The sequence below is a fragment of the Scaptodrosophila lebanonensis genome, unplaced genomic scaffold (genome assembly GCF_003285725.1).
Source record: "Scaptodrosophila lebanonensis strain 11010-0011.00,11010-0021.00 unplaced genomic scaffold, SlebRS2 tig00000161-arrow-arrow-pilon, whole genome shotgun sequence".
Lineage (NCBI taxonomy): Eukaryota > Metazoa > Arthropoda > Insecta > Diptera > Drosophilidae > Scaptodrosophila > Scaptodrosophila lebanonensis.
In genome coordinates this window covers 957,133-980,374 of record NW_022060597.1, presented here as the reverse complement: position 1 = coordinate 980,374, position 23,242 = coordinate 957,133, and the positions used below count along the sequence as shown (strand labels likewise).

General features: G+C 36.7%; 2 protein-coding genes across 10 annotated transcripts in view; one reads left to right on the top strand and one right to left on the bottom strand.

Moving 5' to 3' along the window:
* The window catches only part of LOC115629642 (small conductance calcium-activated potassium channel protein), a 113,543-nt gene extending 107,811 nt beyond the window's left edge, over positions 1 to 5,732 (top strand). For 2 of the 9 annotated variants that reach the window (XM_030526148.1, XM_030526149.1), the window contains exons 9-14: positions 117 to 227; positions 681 to 808; positions 2,742 to 2,811; positions 2,899 to 3,000; positions 3,084 to 3,253; positions 5,418 to 5,721. In XM_030526148.1, the coding sequence (XP_030382008.1) occupies positions 117 to 227; positions 681 to 808; positions 2,742 to 2,811; positions 2,899 to 3,000; positions 3,084 to 3,253; positions 5,418 to 5,583 (747 nt within the window). In that variant the 3' untranslated portion in view covers positions 5,584 to 5,721. Of the gene's footprint in view, positions 1 to 116; positions 228 to 680; positions 809 to 2,741; positions 2,812 to 2,898; positions 3,001 to 3,083; positions 3,254 to 5,417 lie in introns of all 9 variants that reach the window. The other 7 variants (XM_030526147.1, XM_030526153.1, XM_030526145.1 and 4 more) reach the window with 5 other exon arrangements.
* Positions 5,733 to 11,386: 5,654 nt separating this feature from the next.
* On the bottom strand, positions 11,387 to 22,858 carry LOC115629650 (sodium-dependent nutrient amino acid transporter 1). Its single transcript, XM_030526160.1, has 11 exons — positions 22,555 to 22,858; positions 13,950 to 14,202; positions 13,800 to 13,889; positions 13,513 to 13,744; positions 13,155 to 13,425; positions 12,977 to 13,080; positions 12,545 to 12,911; positions 12,374 to 12,473; positions 12,138 to 12,314; positions 11,982 to 12,076; positions 11,387 to 11,919 (listed from the first exon to the last, which is right to left on the bottom strand). The coding sequence occupies exons 1-11, from the start codon at positions 22,609 to 22,611 to the stop codon at positions 11,749 to 11,751; spliced, it is 1,917 nt and encodes a 638-aa protein (XP_030382020.1). The 5' UTR covers positions 22,612 to 22,858; the 3' UTR covers positions 11,387 to 11,748.
* Between the last annotated feature and the right edge of the window lie 384 nt (positions 22,859 to 23,242).

The following is a 23,242-nucleotide window of genomic DNA, read 5'->3' as shown; positions in this document are numbered from 1 at the left end:
TGGGTGTTGGGGGCGAGCAATCGATGGCTATGGCGGCTGTGGCAGCAGCTGGGACAGACGATGCCGATCCCATTCTACACTGATTGGTTAACACAACTCTCTTGCATCGTTTACAGGGAGCCGGCTGCACGGCGCTACTTGTGGCTGTCGTTTCGCGCAAACTGGAGCTGACGCGGGCTGAGAAACATGTGCACAACTTTATGATGGACACGCAGTTAACCAAAAGGGTATAGAACGTCTCCAAACCCCGATAAACACACACACACTCGCACACACATCACATCCATACACCCACACATTTATTTCACATTTATTTCTTCTTTTTCAACTCTCAGACTAGCTTGCAGAGTAAATTATATTTTAAATATATTTAAGTATTATTTTAAAAGTATTTGCTTAACAAAAAAAAAAAAAAAAGAATTGACTTTCCCCTACAACTTTTGTTTGTTTGTCAAGTGAGTTTAAAAAGCTTAAGGGAGACAGACTATATGCGCCTTTTATTGAAGGCACAACAAGTTAAACAACAGCAGGCATCTTATTTTATATGTACATATACATATATACACAATCACACGCACACACACACACACACATATATATATATATACACACAGACTCATCCACATGCCACAAATGCATTCTAATAACTTTGTATTCATTTCTTCTTACAAATAATTTAGCTGAAAAATGCTGCGGCGAATGTTCTTCGTGAAACTTGGCTCATTTACAAACATACAAGACTAGTAAAACGGGTTAATCCCGGCCGTGTAAGAACCCACCAAAGAAAGTTCCTTCTAGCTATATATGCGTGAGTATTTTTAGAGATCTATCATCAACTAACTGTCAGACCAATCAACAAAGTAACGTGCCCAATTGAAAATCGATTCAATATAATCCGACAAATAAAATATAAATTAATAGAAATCATTTAACAGCAAATCAATCAAAAATAAAACCAAAATACAGTTCCAATTGGATCTGAAACTTGCAACTCAATGCCAAACAGCATCATAGTTGAATGCACTTCATTGCAGCATATCCAGTTCCTTTTGTCTGGGGAACCTACAGCTTACTATCTTTCTGAACAAACAAAGCTATAGAGTATTGCTCTGCGCACTAAAAATAATAACATAATGACAATATATATCGAGGAATGTCCACACCAAGTCCGATGCTTTTAGCTCGATTCGTTTCCGAGCACAAGATGTTCAGACCCTCAAACATTGAGGGAGAAAGAGAAAGGGAGAGACAGACAGAGACAGATAAATCAATAATGGGTGCTGCACAAATAATCTTGCTTCTACACATGTATGCCATCAATATATATGTACAATAGTTGTTTCTCATATGCATAATTTGTTGTGTGTCAACGTCCATAATTCTGTGTAATGTCCCAGTAACCAGTAATTAGTAATGTTTCTCGTAACTACTTAGTATCCAATAAAAAAAAAAAAAAAAAAAAAAAAAAAAAAAAAAAACCACACCAAACTAACCTCAATATTGTGGTGCGAGTGCCAGTCTCATATAAGTACACTCCTATTTGTATTATTCCATTCAAACAGCAACAATAACAATAAGCTTCTATCTCAAGCTTCTGGACTCATTTACTATATATCTTTACTACAGACATGCAAGAAGAGATTGTGTATAATATGAAATGTATATAGTTGTATGTTCAATACTAACAACCGAAGAGCGAATACTATATACTATATACATATAAAATGACAAATAAACGATAATTACTGCAAATCGAATGATAACAAAAAAAAAAAAAAAAAAAAAAAAACAAGAAAGAAAGACAAATTTTTAATGATTGAACTCGTTTTACTAGCCTGTAAATAGGTTGTAAAGCCCTGTTTTTACGTTATGCAAAAACCGAAAATAGCCACTTAATTAGCATGCGGCGTTAAAATTTTAGAATTTCGTATCTAAAAAATGCCACAATCTACATAATTAGCCAACAACTACGGATACTACACTTCAAACTCAGCTTCACCTCCAACACTAGGATAGTATATAGGCATAAGTATTAACACACCTACCTCCACAACACAAACACCACATCATCTATCTACATACTTGTATGTACTATATACCCCATCTGTGCCACACTATCTGTACCCCTCACCCCATTGGCATTGCGCTCTCTTATAGTACATGTTCCGTGTGTCGCCGCCGAAAGCATTGCTCCGATTCGATCGTGATTGAGTGGCGATTATGTATGTTGGTGATATTTTTTAGATACGATTTTCTGCAATTTTAGCGCATACTAAAGAATAATACCTCGGACCACCGATGCTTAAACACACACTTAAACACACACTCTGCAGACACAATTGTTTCATTTCCATACCATAACATAACTGATTCTTTTTCCACTCAGAGAGAACCTTCTTACCACCATTATGTATCCGAACGGAAGCCCGGAACATCTGCATACATATGTACATATGTCTAACTGTCTCATGGTCCGCTTCCAGTATTGCTAAAGTATTACTAAACTCGCATCCCCTAGGCCCTAGGCCCTAGGCAAGGGGTAGTAGTTCAGAGGTCCAAGTTCTTACTACTCTCTCCACACTCTTCTCTCTAACTTGCCCAAAGTACTCGTAATGAATTGATTCCTTGGCATGCTTACTAATGTGTCGATCCAATCAAAGCAAGAGAAATAAATAATATTTAATTTGTGCCACATCATCAATAATTTCTATATAACATTGACAATTCTTCCACTGCACCAGGTTGCGAAAAGTTAAAATGGATCAACGCAAACTTATGGATAACGCAAACACAATAACTGATATGGCCAAGGTAGCTAAAGTCCTCCATCCCCAACCCAACCCCCCCCCCCCCCCACTTATAGAGAAATGAAAAATCACATCCATTCTCCATTCGCAGACACAAAACACAGTATATGAAATAATATCGGATATGTCTAGCCGTCAAGATGCCATTGAGGAGCGCCTAACAAATCTAGAGGACAAAATGCAGAGCATACAAGTAAGTATATACATACATATCTAGATCCGATCTACTTGTAGTTCCTAATCTGAAACTTACACATTTTTGTGCTATTTGTGCAGGAACACATGGAAAGCCTTCCAGACTTATTATCTCGATGTCTGACCCAACATCAGGAGCGCATTGAACAACGACGGAATTTTCTGCATCCAGACACAGCTGCTGCTCCCATCCAGCAGCCAACGCCCCAGTCCATGTTCAACGCAGCGCCCATGCTGTTCCCCCATTCTAGGTAAGTCCCCTTCTCCCAAACATATATGCACTATATACATATACATACATATACATCTATACATATACTACTTGTATGTATGCACTTTCGCCAGCATCATGTCGTTCATCGGTCATACGCTTGAGTACCATTTCAGCTTCGATACATGGGTTTTTGGTCCTCATCAACTATTAATTATTCTCCATATATACATACATACACTATACATCCAGCAAAACGGCTATACGGGAGTCGGGTGATAAATATTTGTTGACCTCCCAGCCACATACAAATCAATAGTTCTTATCGAAAAAAGCCAACATTTCAACCAAACACTATTCGCGGCCAGCCTCTCTCCGATTTAGTCTGATTTACAATCGTATAGGAATTAGCGGGAAGTATTATTTACTTATTAATTTTTTGATTTATTTGAAAATCAATGGGCCATTATTTAAAACAAACAAAGATCTTGAAACTTATTCAAGCTCTCCGCTTTAGCCTGATTATAAATTGAAAGTAATATTTATTTTTTTAATTATTTGAAAATCAAACCAAATTGCAGCAAATCATACTGCCATTATTTACAACAAAGACAAATCTTAAAAACATTATAAAGCTCTACGATTTAGTCTGATTATAAATTGAAAATATTTTATATTTATTTGAAAATCAATAGCAAATCATACTGCCATTATTTCAAACAAAGAAAAATCTTCAAACATTATAAACCTCTCCGATTTCGTCTGATTATAAAGGCCTCGTGCAGTAAGGGATTAAAAATATTTTTTATTTTTCTATTTATTTGAAAATCTACAGCAAATTTTACTGCCATTTTTTTCAAAAAAAAAAAAAAAAAAAAAAAAAAAGACCTAAAACAGAATTACTAATCTTAAAGGCGTATTTCAGTAGCCGAAATAGGCCACTGTGCCCCGACTCAGGGCGAGTGATTAGTACAGCAGTCTTGTTTCAAGTACTAAGAGATTAATTAGATGAGATTATATGGTAGAGTTCCTTATAATTAGAGCACATAACAAGAAGAGTAAAGTGCGCTCCAGATGCAGAGGATTTACGAAGTTTATACGGTGCCTAAGGTTGCCTTTGAAGTAATTTCTCCCGTCAGTAGCTTGTAAATAAAATGTAAATGTAAAAATTCAAACAATAAGGTGGCGATCGTCGATCGGGATCCCATGGAAGGCCTCGACCCAATCGTATCCATTTATTTATTTTAATACTGGGTAGACCAAAGGCATGAGCAATATTCCTTAATGGGACAAACGGGAGATGTACACTGAACAGAATAATAGGTGTGAGCATATTTTAAAAAAAATTTAAAAAAAATAAAAAGAAATAAACTTTGTTTATATATTTTAGTTTCGATCAAAGAAATTGTTAGTTTTCAATATAAGCATGCTTCAAACCACAGAAAGCTTAAAAAACTTTAAAAAAGAACTTAGTTTTTCGTTAGTTCATAAAATATAAGCGTTTTCAGTTCGTCAGAATAATAGTGTGTCGAACCAACTCTCCTAGTAATAAATCTGGAAATTTTCCTCTTTATGGTATGGTCCAGTATTTTAATGAACGCACTTACTAGTATAATACCCTGAATATTCACGATTCTGCGATTCTTCTCTATAAAGTATCTTAGTTGTGTTCATATTTGTTGTAGAAAAAGTTAGGCAGGTATTTTGTTACCCATAACTGTTTTAATATATTAATGAGAAAAATGTTACTTTATTATGATTCTCATAGCTTTAGCACAAATATTAATGTCGTTAAATAAAATATAGAATGCATCAAACATTTATCACCCGAGCCGACTGAAAAACACTAAAAACTCTACGGGCTGAATGCTAAAATAAATTAAGTTCGGAATTCGCAACACTATATCCATGTCCAGCATTTCTTTTTGTACAGTCACTTCATAATACTATATACATCAATATGAGAACTAAGTACTTACAGACATTGCCTGATGCGTACGTTATGCGTAATCTATTATTCATACAAGTAATTATTATTTTGGCGGCCATATTTGAGGATGAGTTGGGGAGGGGTGGTGGTTCGCTCATGGCTACAACTTTCACTTCATTGCCATTAATTGAGCATTCATACACGTACTATATACTCGTATATAGCGTTATCTTTGATATGATTAATGACGATTAACATACTGCTTTTTGCATAGAAGTGTTCCCTCATCCAATAACGCCGCTGCTACTTACCATTGGCCAACAAGCCCTATTTTGCCACCTATATCTAGTAGAACACCACATTTAGTGCCTGATACTCACATGCCATCAAATGGATCTGCAGTTAATAGCTACGCATCTTCCAACAAATACGGCAGCTGAATATCAGAAAAAGAGCGCTTCAACTCCGTGATTAACATCGAGATGCTTACAATAATGCCAGCTACGTCTAAAACCAAATCGCCGTCGCCGTCGCCATCGCCATCGAAATCCCCATCAACAATGATGGCCGAGACCGCACTGAGGCAACGCTTTCATTCGCCGTCGACGGCAACATCGCTGGTTGTGTCCCCATCCCCACAATGGGAGCAACATCACCATCAACCGCATTCGCATCCGCATCCGCATCGTATTATCGAGACAGCCATACCCGAGGATCCTGAGATCCAAACGAACACAAACACAAACAGCACACCCGACCAACACCCGATCATGCCAATGATGTCGTCCTCAATGCCGGCATCGATCTCCACACCGGCCCTTAACTATACCAGCACCAGTACCAATACCAATACCGATAATGCCAACAGATCCAATTCCAAATTGAAAACAAAGACCAACACCAACACCAACATAAATACGAATAATATCAATACCAGCTTGAACTCGAATTCCAATACGACTGCGGCGACACCACCGGCGACCGAAACGAATGCCCCGACGACGACGATGATTGCTACATCGATTGCCTCAAAGATCACTGAAAATAAGTTTACTAGAAAACGAGAACGTGTATGCAATAATAGTAGTAATAGTACTAGTAATAGTAATAATACAAGTAATAGTAATATTAGTAATTCTACAAATCTAATTTCGAAATCGGCCTTTTGTAAATAAGCCTCTTCGAAATGAGAAAAAAGTCAAATGTTAGCATATATATGTGTATATATACATACATACTATATATACATATGCATATATATCTATATATATATATACATATATACATATACAAAGGTTTATTTTTTTCTAAGCCTAGGGTATTGATAATTTTCATCTCATACAAGAACATGGTCTCTACGATACGAACTCGTACCAAACACTATCTAGTCACGAATTACAACCTAGTCTGAGAGTCTGTGTCTGCTTTTGTGTGTGTGTGTGCCTGTGTGCGTGTGTTTGTGTAAATATCGTGTGAAGAAGAAGAGTAGCTCATTAACCACATTATATAGATATACCTACCTACCTATTGATGGAATACTAAAACATCTGCGTGTTGTACTATATGTTGAAAATTATGATTTGAAGAATGCGTTTTGTTTAAATCCGCCAGCTGGGGGGGTGCACGACAAGATCGAAATACAAGTATGAATAGACGCAGAGCTGAGTTGGGGACTGTCGATCGATAACTGGGCAGCTGTAGCCAAACTTTTGATATCAGTATTGTCTCATCTCATTCTTTCCCATTAGTGCGAATAAATGTGTGCATGAGTGTGGTATGAGTGTTGGGTTGTATTTTGATGCACACGGTATCATCATAAAATGAAAAGAGAAAAACAAAACAATATTCTTATTATATATGTATACATATATATATATATATCTATATATATATAAATATATAGAAGGCAGTAAAACCAACTAAACTGTTGTTTATTGAAAACTGTACTACTAGATCTGGCTTTAACTACCAAACCAAAGTTGAACAGCAAGTTTTATAACAAACGAGAACTACAAGAATTATTATTCAATTAAAAACCTGACTAGCTTTTGAGAGAGGTATGACATATTGGTAAAAAAAACATTTAACAAAAAAAATATAAATAAGTTCTAGTACTTACCGCAACAAAAATGAACAATTTTAATTGAGATTTTGTAACATTTAAAAATAACTTCACGTTAATATACAAATTAGTTGTAACCAAGATAGAAATTAAATAGTAAACAAATAAAGAGCGATCGAATGGCGAAGCAAAGAAAGCAACAAAATATAGAAGTTACATATATAGCTGAGTGGCCGAGCTACATACATACCTTTTCTAAAAGGATATAGATATGTGTATATACATACATACATACATACATACATACATACATACATACATACATACATACATACAACCATACGAGTACATACATGCATACACGTTATACTCCTTAAGTATTAACAGAGAGCATTGCAGTTCTTTTAAACCAAAAAAAGAAAAAAAGAAGAAGAAAAAACAACACAAAACCAAAATAATGACAACAACAACTTAGGCATAAACGAAAAACATTTTAAGTGCATTTTAATGAATCAAACAATATACTATATACATATATATGTATATATATATATGTACTGTATATGTATAAACTCTACAACAGAAGCTCTCAAGCTGAACATCAAAATCAGGTTCGGAAAGGATCAAAAATACAATTAAATGCAGATACAAATCCATTTACCAACAACATCTAGTAGCTTTGTGAAAGAAGCAATCAAAATACATACAACATGTACATACATGCTCGTATATGGCTTTTTTGGCACCCCTCTTTATCTCTATCAGTAACTCTGTCTCTGTCTCTGTCTCTAATATCTATTCATTTGAAATATCGCTTGGACCCCATAAGTTCCGTAACGGTTCGAGGAAATAAATTCATTCTGTTGGCTCCCAAGTCGTCATGCGCAGATGTTCCACAATCGGTTATTGAATCTATATATGAATATGGATCATCCGATACTAAAGTTTATGCCAGACTTCGATGAATTCGATCATAAATACGTGTACGAATAAGCTATTTGATCTAATCATGTCCCAATACTCGTACTTACTTTGCTAAGCTCTCCCCCCTTATAACCATATAAATACTATACACGGAATAACTTCCCGATGCCACATTGAATTGAAATTCTAAACTACGAATTCTCCATTGCAGTAAGTCCACAGTTTAATGCATCGCTGATTCGGAACCGTAGCGAATACCAACCAACCAACCTAGAACTACTAGAACAGAGCATAACAAAAATGCGAACCTTAAGAATATGTATACACGTTTATAATATTGAATATTTAAATTGAAATTGAAATTAAAATGAACGTTCAAGACTGCTGTCAAAATAGCTTTATCACAATAATGAAAAAAAAAAAAAACGAAACAAAAAACAAAAACGTACACTGAGGACACGATACACGAAAACGAAATCAAGACGACACATGTGGAATACCTACACCCAGCTTTAATCTTATGTATATTTAAATGCATATTTGGGTTTCAACTCTAAACGACGACAACAACAACAACAACAACAAAAAGAACTATAAGGATATAAAAGAAATTCCCGTTTGAACTGGTTTCCTACACACAATACCTTGATACTCGTAATCTTTGATATGAGGGACCGAAATTTAATGACAGGTCTTTATTATACAAAACCCTAAAAAGAATTCCTTAAACTGAAGCTGAAAACAACAAACAAAAAAAAAAAAAAAAAAACATCAAACAACACAAATGCCGCGGATTTTTAAACATACTCGTACTACTTCTATGTTCGTTTTTGGAAAGCTGCACAATTTAATTTCTTTTTTTAATATATTTTTTTTTCTGGGCCCACCACACAGTGTCCAGGGAGAAGCGCGTTTGTTACTTCCTTCATTTACAGTTCGAGTGCAAGTTGAAATCAAAATGGAATTTTATAGTTTTGGTTTTTTTTTTTAGGATTATGTTTTGTTTTCTTGCGTTCACGGCCCACTGTGCACTCAGTCTTACTAGGTTCGTAATAGGTGTGCATGCGTGTGTGTGTGTGTGTGTGTGTGTGAGGGTGTGGGTGTGCGGGTGTACTGCATTATTGTATTGTACGTGTACGTATATGTATTGTATTATATGTATGTATATTTTTTTCTTCAGCGAATCGTAAAGCACATGGGGTACTTCGAAAATCACAAAGTGTTGCACAGCTTGATTTATACTCGTAATTCCGACATTCGAAATAGGCTACAATGGATTTGAAATCATCTATGAAAACAACAACAACTACTACAACAGCAACAACAAGAACAACAACAACACAGCAAAAAAAAACAGCCAACAACAACTAAAACAAATTTTGGTATATTTACACATACTACTATATAAAAATACTTACATAAGCATTATAGGGCCAAGAGAACCGACCGACCCTAACTCTACCTACAAAATCGCATGAAGCAGAAGTAAGGTCTAAAACAAAAAAACAAAAAAACAAAAACGAATACAAAAAAACAAAAAAGGATTGGCATACATATACTTAGTATGTATGTGCAGGCAGTCCAGAAATATATATACACACATACATATAAACTCTAAAAAGATCATATTTGACTTGATATGTATTATAGAAATGTATTCTGTAGTTACGAGTAAACCAAATGAAAAATAAACAACAAACAAAAAAGAGACAAAAAACCAAAAAAGAAAGCCGAAGCAAAGACCAATTTATTAAGAAGAACAACAAAATATTACGTTAAACTAAACAATAAATAGAGAGAAGAGGAAAACAAGCGAAACAATTTTTTATTAAAGTAAAACGAAAAAAAAAAAACCAAAAAACAAAAAGCAACAACAATTAAACTAGAGTGCATTGCATAAACTAAACGAAGAAAAAATTTAAAACAAAGAACAAAAAAAAAAAACAAAACCAAAACCTAAATGGAAAACTAAACTAATGAGAAAGGTAAAGGAAAGGAAATTTCTATAAGAAATGAAAGCTAAAACGATGTAATTTACAACAATTCAGTGGCTAAACAAATAGATTATTTTGAATTTATTGTATATTTAAATTAATATTGTTATCTTAACGAGGAACCGTGTTTTGCAAAAAGCTTTAATATTTAGGGTGCCTACATTTGCTAAATTAGTATTTTACTATTAAAAGAAAACCACACACACACACACACACACAGTCACTGCAACACAAACACACACACATACATACACACAAACACACACACACACACACACACATGACAATTACAACTAAATTTTAAATGTAGTAATTAAACGCATAAAAAAAAACAATGTTAAAATGTCAAAAAGATAAAATCCATTTGCGATTATTTCAAATGTACACAAAAAACAAAACAAAAAAAAAACAATTACAACAACAACATGAAGAACAACCAATTAACAAACAAAATATTTGAGATATGAATTTTAAGAATGTTTACTAGATTTACGATTTGTTATTTTGTATACATATGGTAGTATAACTGATCTGATTTTTGTTGAATATTTTTTTTTTGTTTTTTTTTGCTCATTAAGCATTTACCTCATAAGAATTCCCACTATTTATAGCAAATTTACCATTTAAAAAAAACAACAACAAAAACAAAAAAAAAAACAAATTAAAATTTAAAATAAAATCAATTGTGTACTGTTATAATGTACTGTAATGATGATGATGATGATGACGATGATGAGCAGAGAACCATTTCATTTCATTGGCGAAATGAAAGCAAAATTGTAAATTATTAATTAATGAGAAAACAAACAAACAACAACAACAAGAAAACAATTGAAATTTTAACAATAATAAAGATGATGAAAAACCAAACCAAACCAAATTAAACAAAAACAAAATTTAAATGTTGTATTCTCAACTCAAACAAAGATACAAAGAAAGAAACAAACATCTTGATCATCATTGAACGAAATTCGAATGCAAATGCAAATAAATGCAACAAGTTCATTAAATAAACGACATTTAATAGAATTCGTTAAATTACTTTTAAAAACAAAAACAAGCAAACAAACATATATACAATTAGTTCCAGTAAAGCAAGACAAAGAAACCAAAATTAAAAAGCCAACAATAAACCTTCTTCTTTTGATTTCCTCCGAAGTCCGCCTCCCCAAACCTCTGAAGAAAAACAACTGTGTTGCGTAGTATTCTATAAATTAACTCTATTTGATTGACAGATAGATAAAAAAAAAAAAAAAACACACACACACACACATTCGTATATAAGTTGACTTATAGGGAGGGAGCTGGCTCGACCCTGAAAAATTCCCGGCGCTCACTTCAAAGCACAGCTCCGACAATAGACACACACTGATGGTTCCAGCACATCTGGGCCGGCTCTGTATAAATATTTGGCCCGATCTTAATTACGAGCAGACTGATGGTAAATACTACAAGTATACTAGAAGTATATACTCGTATATGGGTATTACAGTCTCTCTGAAGTAGAGTAGAGCGGGGCTATTGTGTGTGTGTTGTGCTTCTTAGAACTTAGAACACTTACAACTAGGAGTGCGGTATAGTAAGTATTTAAAACATACAGAGTCTTAGTCACAACAGCAGAGTCTCTAGTTTCTACACGATATAGTTAGTTTCTGCCAAAAGGCACCCATCTTGCTTGAGCTCGCAGCGGAGGCCCGCTTGGCCGCCATATCCGCCTTGAATATCAGCCACTCCCGCTTGGTCTCGGCCTTAGCCGGCCCCCACTTCTCGGACGGCTTCAGCGATTCCGTAAAGGTCTGGCAAAAAGTCAAAAGTATTCAATAAATAGCTGTGCATCTATAGAGCGGTTAGAACTTACCGTCCACCAACCTCCCTGCTTATGGTGGCTCATATACCAGATGCCCCAGAGTGGAAATTGTGCAGCTCCAATGGCAAAGAGCAGCCAGCCCGCAACTAGAGGGGGGAAACGAAACGTGCAATTCCCATAATTGGCTTTAATCAGACAACTACATACCGTCTCCTGCCGGGGGATAGAACAAGTCGCTGTACTTGAGGGGTTCAGTGGTGGCCATTGAGTAAATGAAGATCACAATCATGAGCACGGGGGTGAGGAAGCCCCAACAGATACGCCAGTATAGGGAAACCGATCTGTTGCTCATGAATCGAATGTCGTCGCAAATATTGTCTACGCCTATGGATAGATAGCAGAGGGTAAGTAGCGGCTTGCTAGCTCTATGGGTAAGTATTTACCATATATCCAGCAAATGCCAACAACTTCGAAAATGGCCAATAGGAATACCACATAAGTGCCGCCATAATAGTCAACCAGATTCAAAATCCATTGTCCCCCCTAATGGGAAACAAAAATTGAAGATGGGCATAAAGAGAGAGAGAGAGAAAGAGATCCCATATGGTACTTACTGGTGTCACATAGACCAAGCTGCAGAGAAAGCCCATGATGGTCGAGGCCAGGGCTACCTTCCAGAACTTCCAGTTCTTGAACTGATCACAAACTATGGTCACCAAGGCACTCTGAAGCGCCACAATCGAACCGATTCCCAGCACGAACAGCATGAAGAAGAAGAGCACAGCAAAGAGCTGCGGCACCGCCTCGAACTTGGCTATAGCATCGGGATACGATATGAATGCCAATCCAGTGCCACTACGCACCACATCCTGAATGTTATCTATTTTCAGATTATACGCCAAATTGCCGAGAATCGCGAAAATCGTCACACCACCCAATAGACTTGTCAGCGTGTCCAACGTTGTCACAATCATGGCATCTCTGAAAGATACGATTGATTTTGATTGATTGATTGATTGATTGATTGATTGAGCAATCGTACACACCTGTAAATCTTGTGATTGAACTGATTGTAGGAGGAGAACATGATGATGGGTCCGGTGCCGACAGCCAACGAGAAGAAACACTGCACCACAGCCTCCTTCCAAACCTGAATGAGAACGCATCGAATGCATCGATGATTGATTTGGGGACTCTGGCTGCCTAATGAAGAAAATAACTTACCTTGGGGCTGAGCAGCTCGCCCCATTGTGGTTTCAGGAAGAAAATAATGCCATCGCTGGCACCCTCCAAGGTAACAGCACGGCCCAGCAGAGTGAAGAGGATGACGTATGGGAAGAGGGCCAAGAAGTACGATGCCTTGCCCGAGCTCTTCACGCCGCGCATTATCACCAGAAAGATGACCACCCAAGAGATGAAAATAGCGAGGGTTAGCTTCCAGTCGGGTGCGCCAATGCCGTCGGATATATCCAGTTTCTCCTTAATAACAATCTCGCTGGAAAACAAGCCGAACAATGTATTAAGGATCCCTAATGATTCCTCTTGGTTAGGAAATGGAATTCGGAACAGTCTCTCCACTTACAGAAAATATAACTCCGAGCTGCTCTGCTGCTGCGTAGCATTGCGTAGCGTCAACAGATTGGCGGCCACTTCCTGGGGTCGTGAGTCCACACAATTCGACCATATATCTCTGCAATAGGACCAGGGCAGTTCCGATTGGAAGGACACGAAGAAGTAGTACAAGGTTAGCGCCAGCAAGGACGAATAGTACGTGACGATGCATATAGTGGCGAATGCCTGACCATATCCGACGCCTGCAATCGAGCCCCATTAGATATATAGCTGCATAGACAAATAAATATACGCTACCCAAGAAGGATGGGCATATGGACCAGATCTTAACCATGCCTTTGCTCGTGAATTGTCCAATAACCATTTCCAGATAATACATGGGCTTGCCTGTACGGGGGAATAACAAGCTATAGTGTCTGCTTACCGCTCAAGTAAGCAAGTATTTACCAATCACAAAGAGCACTATGATGTAGGGTATTAGGAAAGCGCCGCCGCCATTTTCGTAGGCCGTGAATGGAAATCTCCAAATGTTTCCCAATCCCACAGATACGGCAATGCATGACATGAGAAACTCCAGACCATTCGACCAATTACTGCGCTCATTTTCAGCTTCCTGGGCCTCCACGTTCTCCACCTTCTCAGCGTTTTCAGCCTTCTCAGCATTTACACTCTTTTCATGTTTTTCATCTTTTTCAGCGATCTATAAAGCAATAAATATAAACCTCATTTATTTGTATACGAACTCTAGAAGTACGAGCAATGACAATGTACAGACAATATAGTATAATCTGGTGTCATTAATTGTTAAGCAATGGGCGGGCGCACGCAATGCTTGATAACTGATTTATTACTTGTATTTTATTTCATTTATCTGGCTGTGTGCCGCGGCGTTGATTCATAAATTCCTCAGAGCGGTGAACCCACATAAAAGACAAATATTTAAGATGTCTGCCTAAATGACGGGTTTTCGAAAACAATCTCGCAATTCGCAGCGTTTACTTATTTGTTCAGCAAACATTTCAAAGGTGCTTCGCATGAATATATTGCAAGTATGGCCCAATTGTAGGCCAATAACGAGCTTGCCAGTTTTCTGTATACCCTTTAGTTTGGCTTAAAACGCCATTATTCGTTGATGGTTCGAGGAAGCGAGCTATATATATAGTAAGTATATACTTGTAGGTATCTGGGTGTAGCCTAGGATGGGGGCAAGACGAGCAGAGTGCCATTATTATTTGGGTAGTCTTTATTTTTACTCTTACATATCACTTTACGAAATAGTTGTTTACATAACTCTTCTGCTTATTGAGATCATTTTATTTTTCATTTTTATTTCAATACTTTATTTCATCGACAAACAAATCTTTCTTTTATGTAAAAAGAAGTCAATACAATAGTGAACTCTTACTATAAAGGCACTAAAGAATAAAAAAGCCTATAGAAATGACAAAAATGTCTAATAACGAATCCAAATCGTTGGAGGAATTTAATTTGTCAAACGGCCAGCTATGCCCCGATTCACAGCAGATAGTAGTCAGAGACAAAAAAGAAATGGAGTTGAAGAAATAGCAATACAAAAAAAGAACAAGAAGTATGATTAGATTAAAATAATAAATTAAAATTGAATTACTTAAATAATAAAAGATAAAATATAATTAAAAGGATCTCCACCTTTCACTGACCCGGTGGTGCATAGTTTTTTAGCAAGCCATGAGTCATGATTATTCTACTAATTTAAGATATGAATTTCGGGATATGAAGAAATAGCATTAAAAAAAGAACAATGATTAGATTAAAATAATAAATTAAAATTAAATTACTTAAATAATAAAGGATAACATATAATTAAAGGCTAAAAGATTATCCACCTTTCACTGACCCGGTGGTGCAAAGTTTATTAGCAAGCTATGAATCATGATTATTCTACTAATTTCAGATATAAGATTGAGACATAATTTGAAACTTTGTATTCCTAAAATCATTGTAGTTGGCACAAATCTTATCGCCGCGTTATTACGAGTCCATTGCTGTTGCAATATATCGTATGTTGCATCGAAATTGTTTGCCGAGGCACGAAGTAGAAGTCTTCTTTAACTAAAAAAGTTGTAAATTTTAAATATTTGTCCAACCTAGGACAGATATTAAATAAATGATAAGATTTGAAAAATATATAAATTTTTATTAAGGCTAGTTATTGTATTTCTAGTAGTAGTTATAGCACTTATAGTAGTAATAGTGCTAGTAGAACTTGTAGTGTTCTGTTTGGTTTCCCATATGTCATTATACAACTATTTGAAATATAATGATTAATCTATGTAATCTCTAACCATCCAGATTTCTAAGATAGCCTGAGGAGTCCAAGCACTCCACAGATCAGTTGAACTCTAACTATATAAAGAGATGTGCTCTTCGATGTATGATGCAATGGAATGTTCCGAAGTCTGTCTCACTGGCCAGTATGTTGCCTTTAGAAGTATTTTCAGAACGATGTTCTAAGTCTTAAGACAGTTTCGGGCACTTCGAAGCATACTGATCTGACACGGTCGGTCTCGAAAGAACGTGAAATTTATGTAAGTGATTTAGCCTTCTTCGTAAACTTCCAGCGGAAAACCAGTAAGCCCTCAAACTTTTCGCGGAAGGGTGTCACAAAAATGATAAAACATTTATATACGTGTGTATGCATGTATGTGGTTCAAGGCCTACTACTTATAAATGTATGTACAGGAAAGTTGTAAGTTATTTTTATCTTATTTCGCAATACAAGTAGGCATTTATAATGCAGAGTCGTCAATTGGCAATTAAGGTGATTTCCCTTGTATGGGGATTTCTCTGCGCCGCACGCGATTAATATTCAATCGGCGTGAAGCTATAACTCGCAAGCGTCTTTCGGGGCTTCGCCAAAGCAGACATCTCCAACGATTCCGTCAATTCCGCCAATTCATTGTTCCCTTTGAACTCGCATAATTATTGCGTCAGTGACGAGTTAAGTGAACGTGACGGGCACTAACTACACTATACAATAATATATACTTGTAGTATGTAGCTATCAACAATTGGCTATCATCTTATTCAAAAATACAAAATATTAGAACGTAAATGTTCTTTATCAAAAGTACATATGTACGATTACTACAGGTAGGTGCATGTCCCAATCAGCGATCTGCAAATTAATTTTATAACCCATTGGCTCCAATTCCGAAATGCGTACGACAAACGTTTCTCCTTTCTGGCATTTCGTCTTCGATAAGATAATGGATTTTATGCGCGTGACAATCGGCCCTGCTCGTGTATGCTCCCATAAAGATATAAATCATCATTCATCATCGTGAATTTATCTCGGAAATGTAGCTGACCTAGGCAAATGGAAAACTCGTAATACTCGTAATGTGCTGTCATGTGTTGTGTAGACCAGAACTTTAATTTCAATAGGAACATGATTTGAAAAGTTGAACAACTTGAGAAATTTCTGCAGCTTTTTGAAGCGGAGGAGGCTGCATCCTGTAGTGGTAACAGCTTCAGTCCAGTCCTCAGCGTTCACATCCAGAGCAGGCTGCCCAGGCCTAGTGGCGGCATCTCCGGCTCAGCCCCCTTCAGGAAACCCATCAGTAGCACCAGCGGCACGAAGCCCAAGTTGAAGATCTTAACCGTATACTGGTTGATGATGGCCAAGCGATGCCACATCTCGGCATTCATTCCAAAATTGGTTGCCATTGCTTTGTTGCTCTTTTTTTTTTGCGTAGTATTTTTAGCTTTTTCGAGAGAGAGAAAAATTCGAGACGAAAATTCGACAATGTGTTCCGTACGAGTTTCTGAACACACTGAAAATTATTCTCCTCACGTAAGTATACTTCAACGGCAACTCGATTGATTTGAAATGCAGATCTGTAGTGTGCTTAAGGACTCTATTTTGTTTCTTTCTTTCCTTCACTTACCTACAGTTTCCAATGCCTAATGACGTCACTTCAAATCAGGGTATGCTTTATTTGATTTAAAAGAAGGGCCGAGTCTTCAAAGCTGACAAGAAAGGAATGCTAGAGTCGAGCGGGCTGCTTGTAATTACCAAATTTGATTTTTCGAAAATCGACTCAGAAAAAACACTAACTTGTCTCGGGCTTAGGAGAATCTGAATACCAAGTTTTGTTATTCTAGCTCCTATATTTTCTGAGATCCTTGCGATCATACAGACAGACGGACATTTTCTTCTGGGTGTTACAATGAATATACACTTTTACTCTTTGGGTGCGGGGTATAAAAACTATGTTCGTTGCAATTTACGGATCATATCGAGTGGTAGTTTTATTATCGGCGACTCATATAGCTCTTGCGAAATGTTTGCGAGACTAATTGTTTTAAAATGTCTCGCACGCGATAAGAGACTTGCGAAAAGTATCGATAAGAAGTATGACACAGCCTTTAAGTTCGATTTCGCTTGACATTTATGTTTGCAAGTATTATGCAAGATGTCTGACGAACAAAGCCATATGCGAACCAAATTGAATATTGAGGATGTTGGGTCGCAAAGGTATCCTAAATAAGGACCATGAGAACAGATAAGATAGTGCGGACACAATAGGGGGATTCTAAATGTTACTGGATTGCAGTAGAATGAAATTCTCTATGATCGGCCGCTGTTAATGACATGCAGTTAATTTTAATATTAGATATGTGTACATACGAGTAAGCACTTATACGAGCATTATTGAAAACCATTTACTCTCAACAAGTCACTTGGTAAAACCAGATTGCCTTTTCAAGTTATTATGAAAGAAAACTAGTGGCAAGTACATTGGGTTCGTCATAGCGTTTGCCCCGTATGGGGAAGGGCGGGAAAATTCCCAACTAAATACAAATTTTTATAGGTAATTATACAACATTTTGGAATTGGCTTTTATACAAATAAACTGAAAGAGCTGCCTGTAAACTTAAATGTTTCAGAAAGTCGATGAGCTCCGAGTTTTTAGGTTTGGTTCTTCATTCAAACTCCAACTCAAAACTCAAACTGATTTCTTACATTTGGACTTGAAGTAAACTTAGCTAAGGCCGTAGTATATATTAGCTTATATAGTCAGCGCTGTTAGCAACGTGATTATGATAAACACGCCGATGCTGCACTTCCGTTGTGACTCTCCAGCTCAACGGAAACACAGGTCGAACGCACAGACGTTTGCTTGTATGAACCTAATGATTTCTCAACCTGCTGATCTGTGGGGTTATTTCAAGCTACTTAGTAAACCTAGTTTCGGACCTGTACATATTTGACATATTTACTTTAAAAAGCAGCAATAAACTTTCGTTAGTTTTCCTAAAAACAAATATACTCTAAAAGTTCAATCACAATCCATATAAGAATCATGTTAACAGTGACATCCATTATCGAGTTCCTATCCTCATAGTTTTATCTGATGACTCAACTAATATTAGGAATGTAGCTCACATGCAGAGTGTTTCCTTCGATCTATTTACGAACTACTTAGAATGGTCGATGTCCGTCAAGGAGGGCTTGTTTTCGGCACCAAAGATGTCGACCTAATCGGGTAGACGTAAACGTCTGTTTGTATGAACGCAATGATCTGCAAAACTGCAAGAACTAGAGGCACAATATTTAAGGTGAGCTTTCTTCAAACAACTAAGCACGTCAAGTTATAAAATATTTTAAAATATTCGCACAAAATTTTATTGAAAATGTAAATATGCCTGAATCAGCCACAATCCATATGGATTAACCCAGAATTATAGTTACAGTGACATCCAACTTCATAGGCTCATACAAGTATATACTTCGTTCGTACTGGTCTGATGACTCAACATGCAAGTATGGCTTGTGTTAGTGTCTATGTTTTCTAACTACTATACTCCATATCATTGCTTAGGTAAATCTATTTAAGGCCCACTATTTGAACAGCGCAGCAGCTGACAGAATTTTTATCATAGAGAGTATGCTCGGAAAGGCTGTTCAAACATGACCAATGACATGCTGGTGAGTGCTATTTTACTGCGGCTTTTTAAATACCTACAGTTTGCTTAAATTTTATGCCTCATGCATTCCGTGGGCGGGCAACAATGTCGCCTTATATCTAGTTCGTGCATGCCCTATAATTGAGTTAGTTATAAAATTCCACAGCTGCACGACTGCTGCAGACCATTCAGAATCTGAATCTTGCCTAAGCTCAAGTTTGTCGATGTTTGAATGCCCTTTCATTGGTACTTATAACCCAATCAAATTTGTTGAGAGATATATTTGTTCTTAGCGATTAGGGAGCCATCATTTAATGTAAAAGAAGCGACTTAGTTAATAGATATTCATATTAAAATAATTCCTATAATATTATTATAGCTTATTATGCGGAAATGAAATGGCTTTCGGACTCAAATGTTCTGAATAATCAACAGGAGAAGACATCAGTACCTTATAACATTTAATTGTTTAACTCTACTCTTTAATAATATTGCTCCTGTTATCAATCATTGATTCATTAAACATTCATTCAAGGGCGCTTAAATCACAGATCAGCATTTCACTCTTTCCCTTTCAAGTGATACTTGACGTTAAGCTACGATAACGATAACGATACCTGTGTAGTAGCTCAGCAATCGACATTGGCAGATAACAAGCCTGGGTGATCAATAAATATCACAAGAATAAAGTTTTATTGATCGTTAACGAGTAGTTATACATTTTTAATTAACATTATCAATAAAGTAATCACCATTTAATCTGCTCATGTGAGAATCAGCCATAATTGACATGTGCCCCAAAATTGTATAGACATTTTTTTGTTTTATGATTTCTATTTGCAAACGTTTGAAAAGGCTGTTGAACTTTTTTTTCGTTTTTCTTTTTGTTTTATCACCAACAAGTATCGCCTAGCTTCGAATGATAAGACATTTTTATGGTCTTGCCAGAGATCTCGATATTGTGCAGATTTTGTAATTTATGATTGTTGCTATTCGTGGAACAATGTCAGTACAAATGTATTTACTTAGCTAATTACCGCCATTATAATTGCGTGTTGGGCACCATAAAGTATACATTGTATGCCTTCTATACCCTGTACCCGAAGGGTGAACAGGTATACGGGGAAGTCCTCCGACCAAATGTGGGTAACAGGGAGAAGAAGAAGGTGTGGCAGACCCCCGGTTAAAGGTACATTCATATATGATCGGCCGGGCGAGAGCCTTTGAACCATAATACTTGGCTAGGCACAAGAAAGTTGGTATGGGAACTTGACTTATCTATACGCAGAACAAGTTTATTACAAGCGCAATATAGCCCAATTATTTGATACCGATCTTGGCACGAACAATTTATTCGTTAAATTAAATAAATTTGGTTTTTATGAGGTTTCTATAGTGGCTCGTGATAGTTAAACGTTTTATCCCAGAACCGATTGGTCTAAAAATCACTCCTCCATGAAGTATGAGTTCTGGATCGGTACAACAAAGTTTCTTTTAGGTCAAATGGAAATTGCAGATACATAGTTGGTTTTTCAATGACAAACTGATGTTTGTAATGGAAATGCCTCGGAAACTCTCTCTCGCGACTCATTTGCATATTTCAACTTTGCACCTTCCAAGCGCGCTCATTGAACAAATACGGATGATTCGACTTACGAGTAGCGGTTCTTAAGGCAACACTCTGATTCGCATTTCACACCTACACCTACACCTACACACACTATAGCTACGAAAATGTGACTGACGAAAAGTCATCTTTTATAGTATGTGGTTCGTAATTGTGTTTTATAAGTGCATCAATTGTTTGCGCATGCGACGTCGTTTGATTATTTCCCAAGCAACATTTCAGAAAGATAAGTGTTTTTATTTTTGCGATTTATCTGGGTTTTCTGGAAATACGTTATGTCGCTATACCATAGCATACCATAAACCATATAAGATATACTACAGAGTATTTGTTGGGGCCAACTACGAGTATAGAGCTCGTTTGTGCAGACGGCACTAACTAAATGGCACACTTCAATTGTCGGCCTCAGGTCCGAACAGAACAATCCAACAAACTCACTATATAGTCATAATACAAGTACTATAAACCAATAAAATCGCATTGCTTTTGGCAATGAATAGAAAAAAGAAAACCATGGCCATTCATATCGTACGCATTGGCCCAGTACGGAGTAAGGTCATAAATTGGTATCTAACTATGCGCCTTAGTACATGGGAAATAACGTCAGAGCTTATCACAAACTTTAGATTACCGGATGTCCAAGGACACGCGCACCGAAGCTGTGCACCAACAGGACCCTCAAAAAAGAAAAATAGACAAGCAGCGGCAGTCCCAACACCTTTATTCTCACTCTCCTTGGATTTTTATAAAATCTATTCTTAAGACTTTGGAAAAAATGAACTATGAACTTATTTTTAACAAAAATTTAACAGTTTATGGTTCATATAGAAAATATGAAGCCCATTTAAAGTTTATAGATATCTATGCTATATTATCAGCAAATTTTGGGGACTCTTGCTGTGATAGTCTGCTAATTGGAAAAGTTTATACAGTCGAACTTTTAGCAAGTGTTTTAAAGCATGAATTATCTACTCAAAGACTAGACGATGCTTCCTTTTATGTGTGACATAAATTGTCAAGAAACCAAGTCATAGAAAAGTCATTTAGTAAACCTATTACTGACCGTTTGCAGTCTTCGGGGCCCCCAACTGACCCAACTGGTCATACAAAATTGATCAGCAAATGCATTTATTCGTTTGCCCTTTGTGTTTATACGCTTAATACCGATATGTTATTTTAAAAGATCGGTTTACTTTTGGAACCGGCCATATTTTTTATGAGACAAGGTACTCGTCCGACACCTTTGACTCACTTGTAGAAAACAAAGAACTTTAAATTAAAAAATTACAAGTGGCTTAGCGAGAGCATCTAATTGTTAAAACCAAACCAAAAACCTGATCTGCTGTGGGAGCGACTGGCGAAATATCTTGTCCGGCCTGCCCATAATTTGCAAATAAAAATATTAAGCTTCGTTTTATTTTCAGCTCAAGCACTTCGGGTTAAGGAAATAAAACGATTCGGAGTCCCACTTACTGTGTCGCCATTGACCGTGGCCGGAGGTCCGTCCTGATCCACATTTTTCAGCTCCATTGTGCGATTCTGAATGCCACTGCCGACGCGCTCCAAAATGCCAAATGAGCTATCGAGATTATTCGAATTGTTTGAAGGCAGCCCGCGCAAGTTCAATAACGTTCGAGGGTTTGTTTTATGTACTTTTTAGTGCGCAGTTTAGTGCCACATTCGAAAACCAAAACAAAAAAACATAGGAAAAATAATAGCAATAATTAATTGTGTGCAGCGGTGGTAATTGTTATTTGGTTTCAATTTGTAATTATATTTGTTTTAATTTTTTTTATTGTTATTTCTGTTCGTTTGCCTTCGAATCGCGTTTTGAGTTGTGTTACCGTGAAAGCCACGGCTGGAACTGACAGGCCGCTGAGCGCAATGCGCTTTAAGAACCGGCAAGTAGCGTTTTACAAACTCACAACTTTTCAGGTAACAGCGTAAAACAATTCTATCGCAAGCAAGCGCGCACACACCAATACACACATACACATACAGTGGAATAGACGGCCAAATTTGTGGTTAAAAAATACGGCTTTTGAATCCTACACTTTTGTATTTTTATTTCCTTTCATTTTGTTAAGTTCTCCGTTCACCCCTCTTGGCGGCTTAGATGAGGTACAGTGGAATGGGCAGCTAAATTTGTGGTAAAAAAATT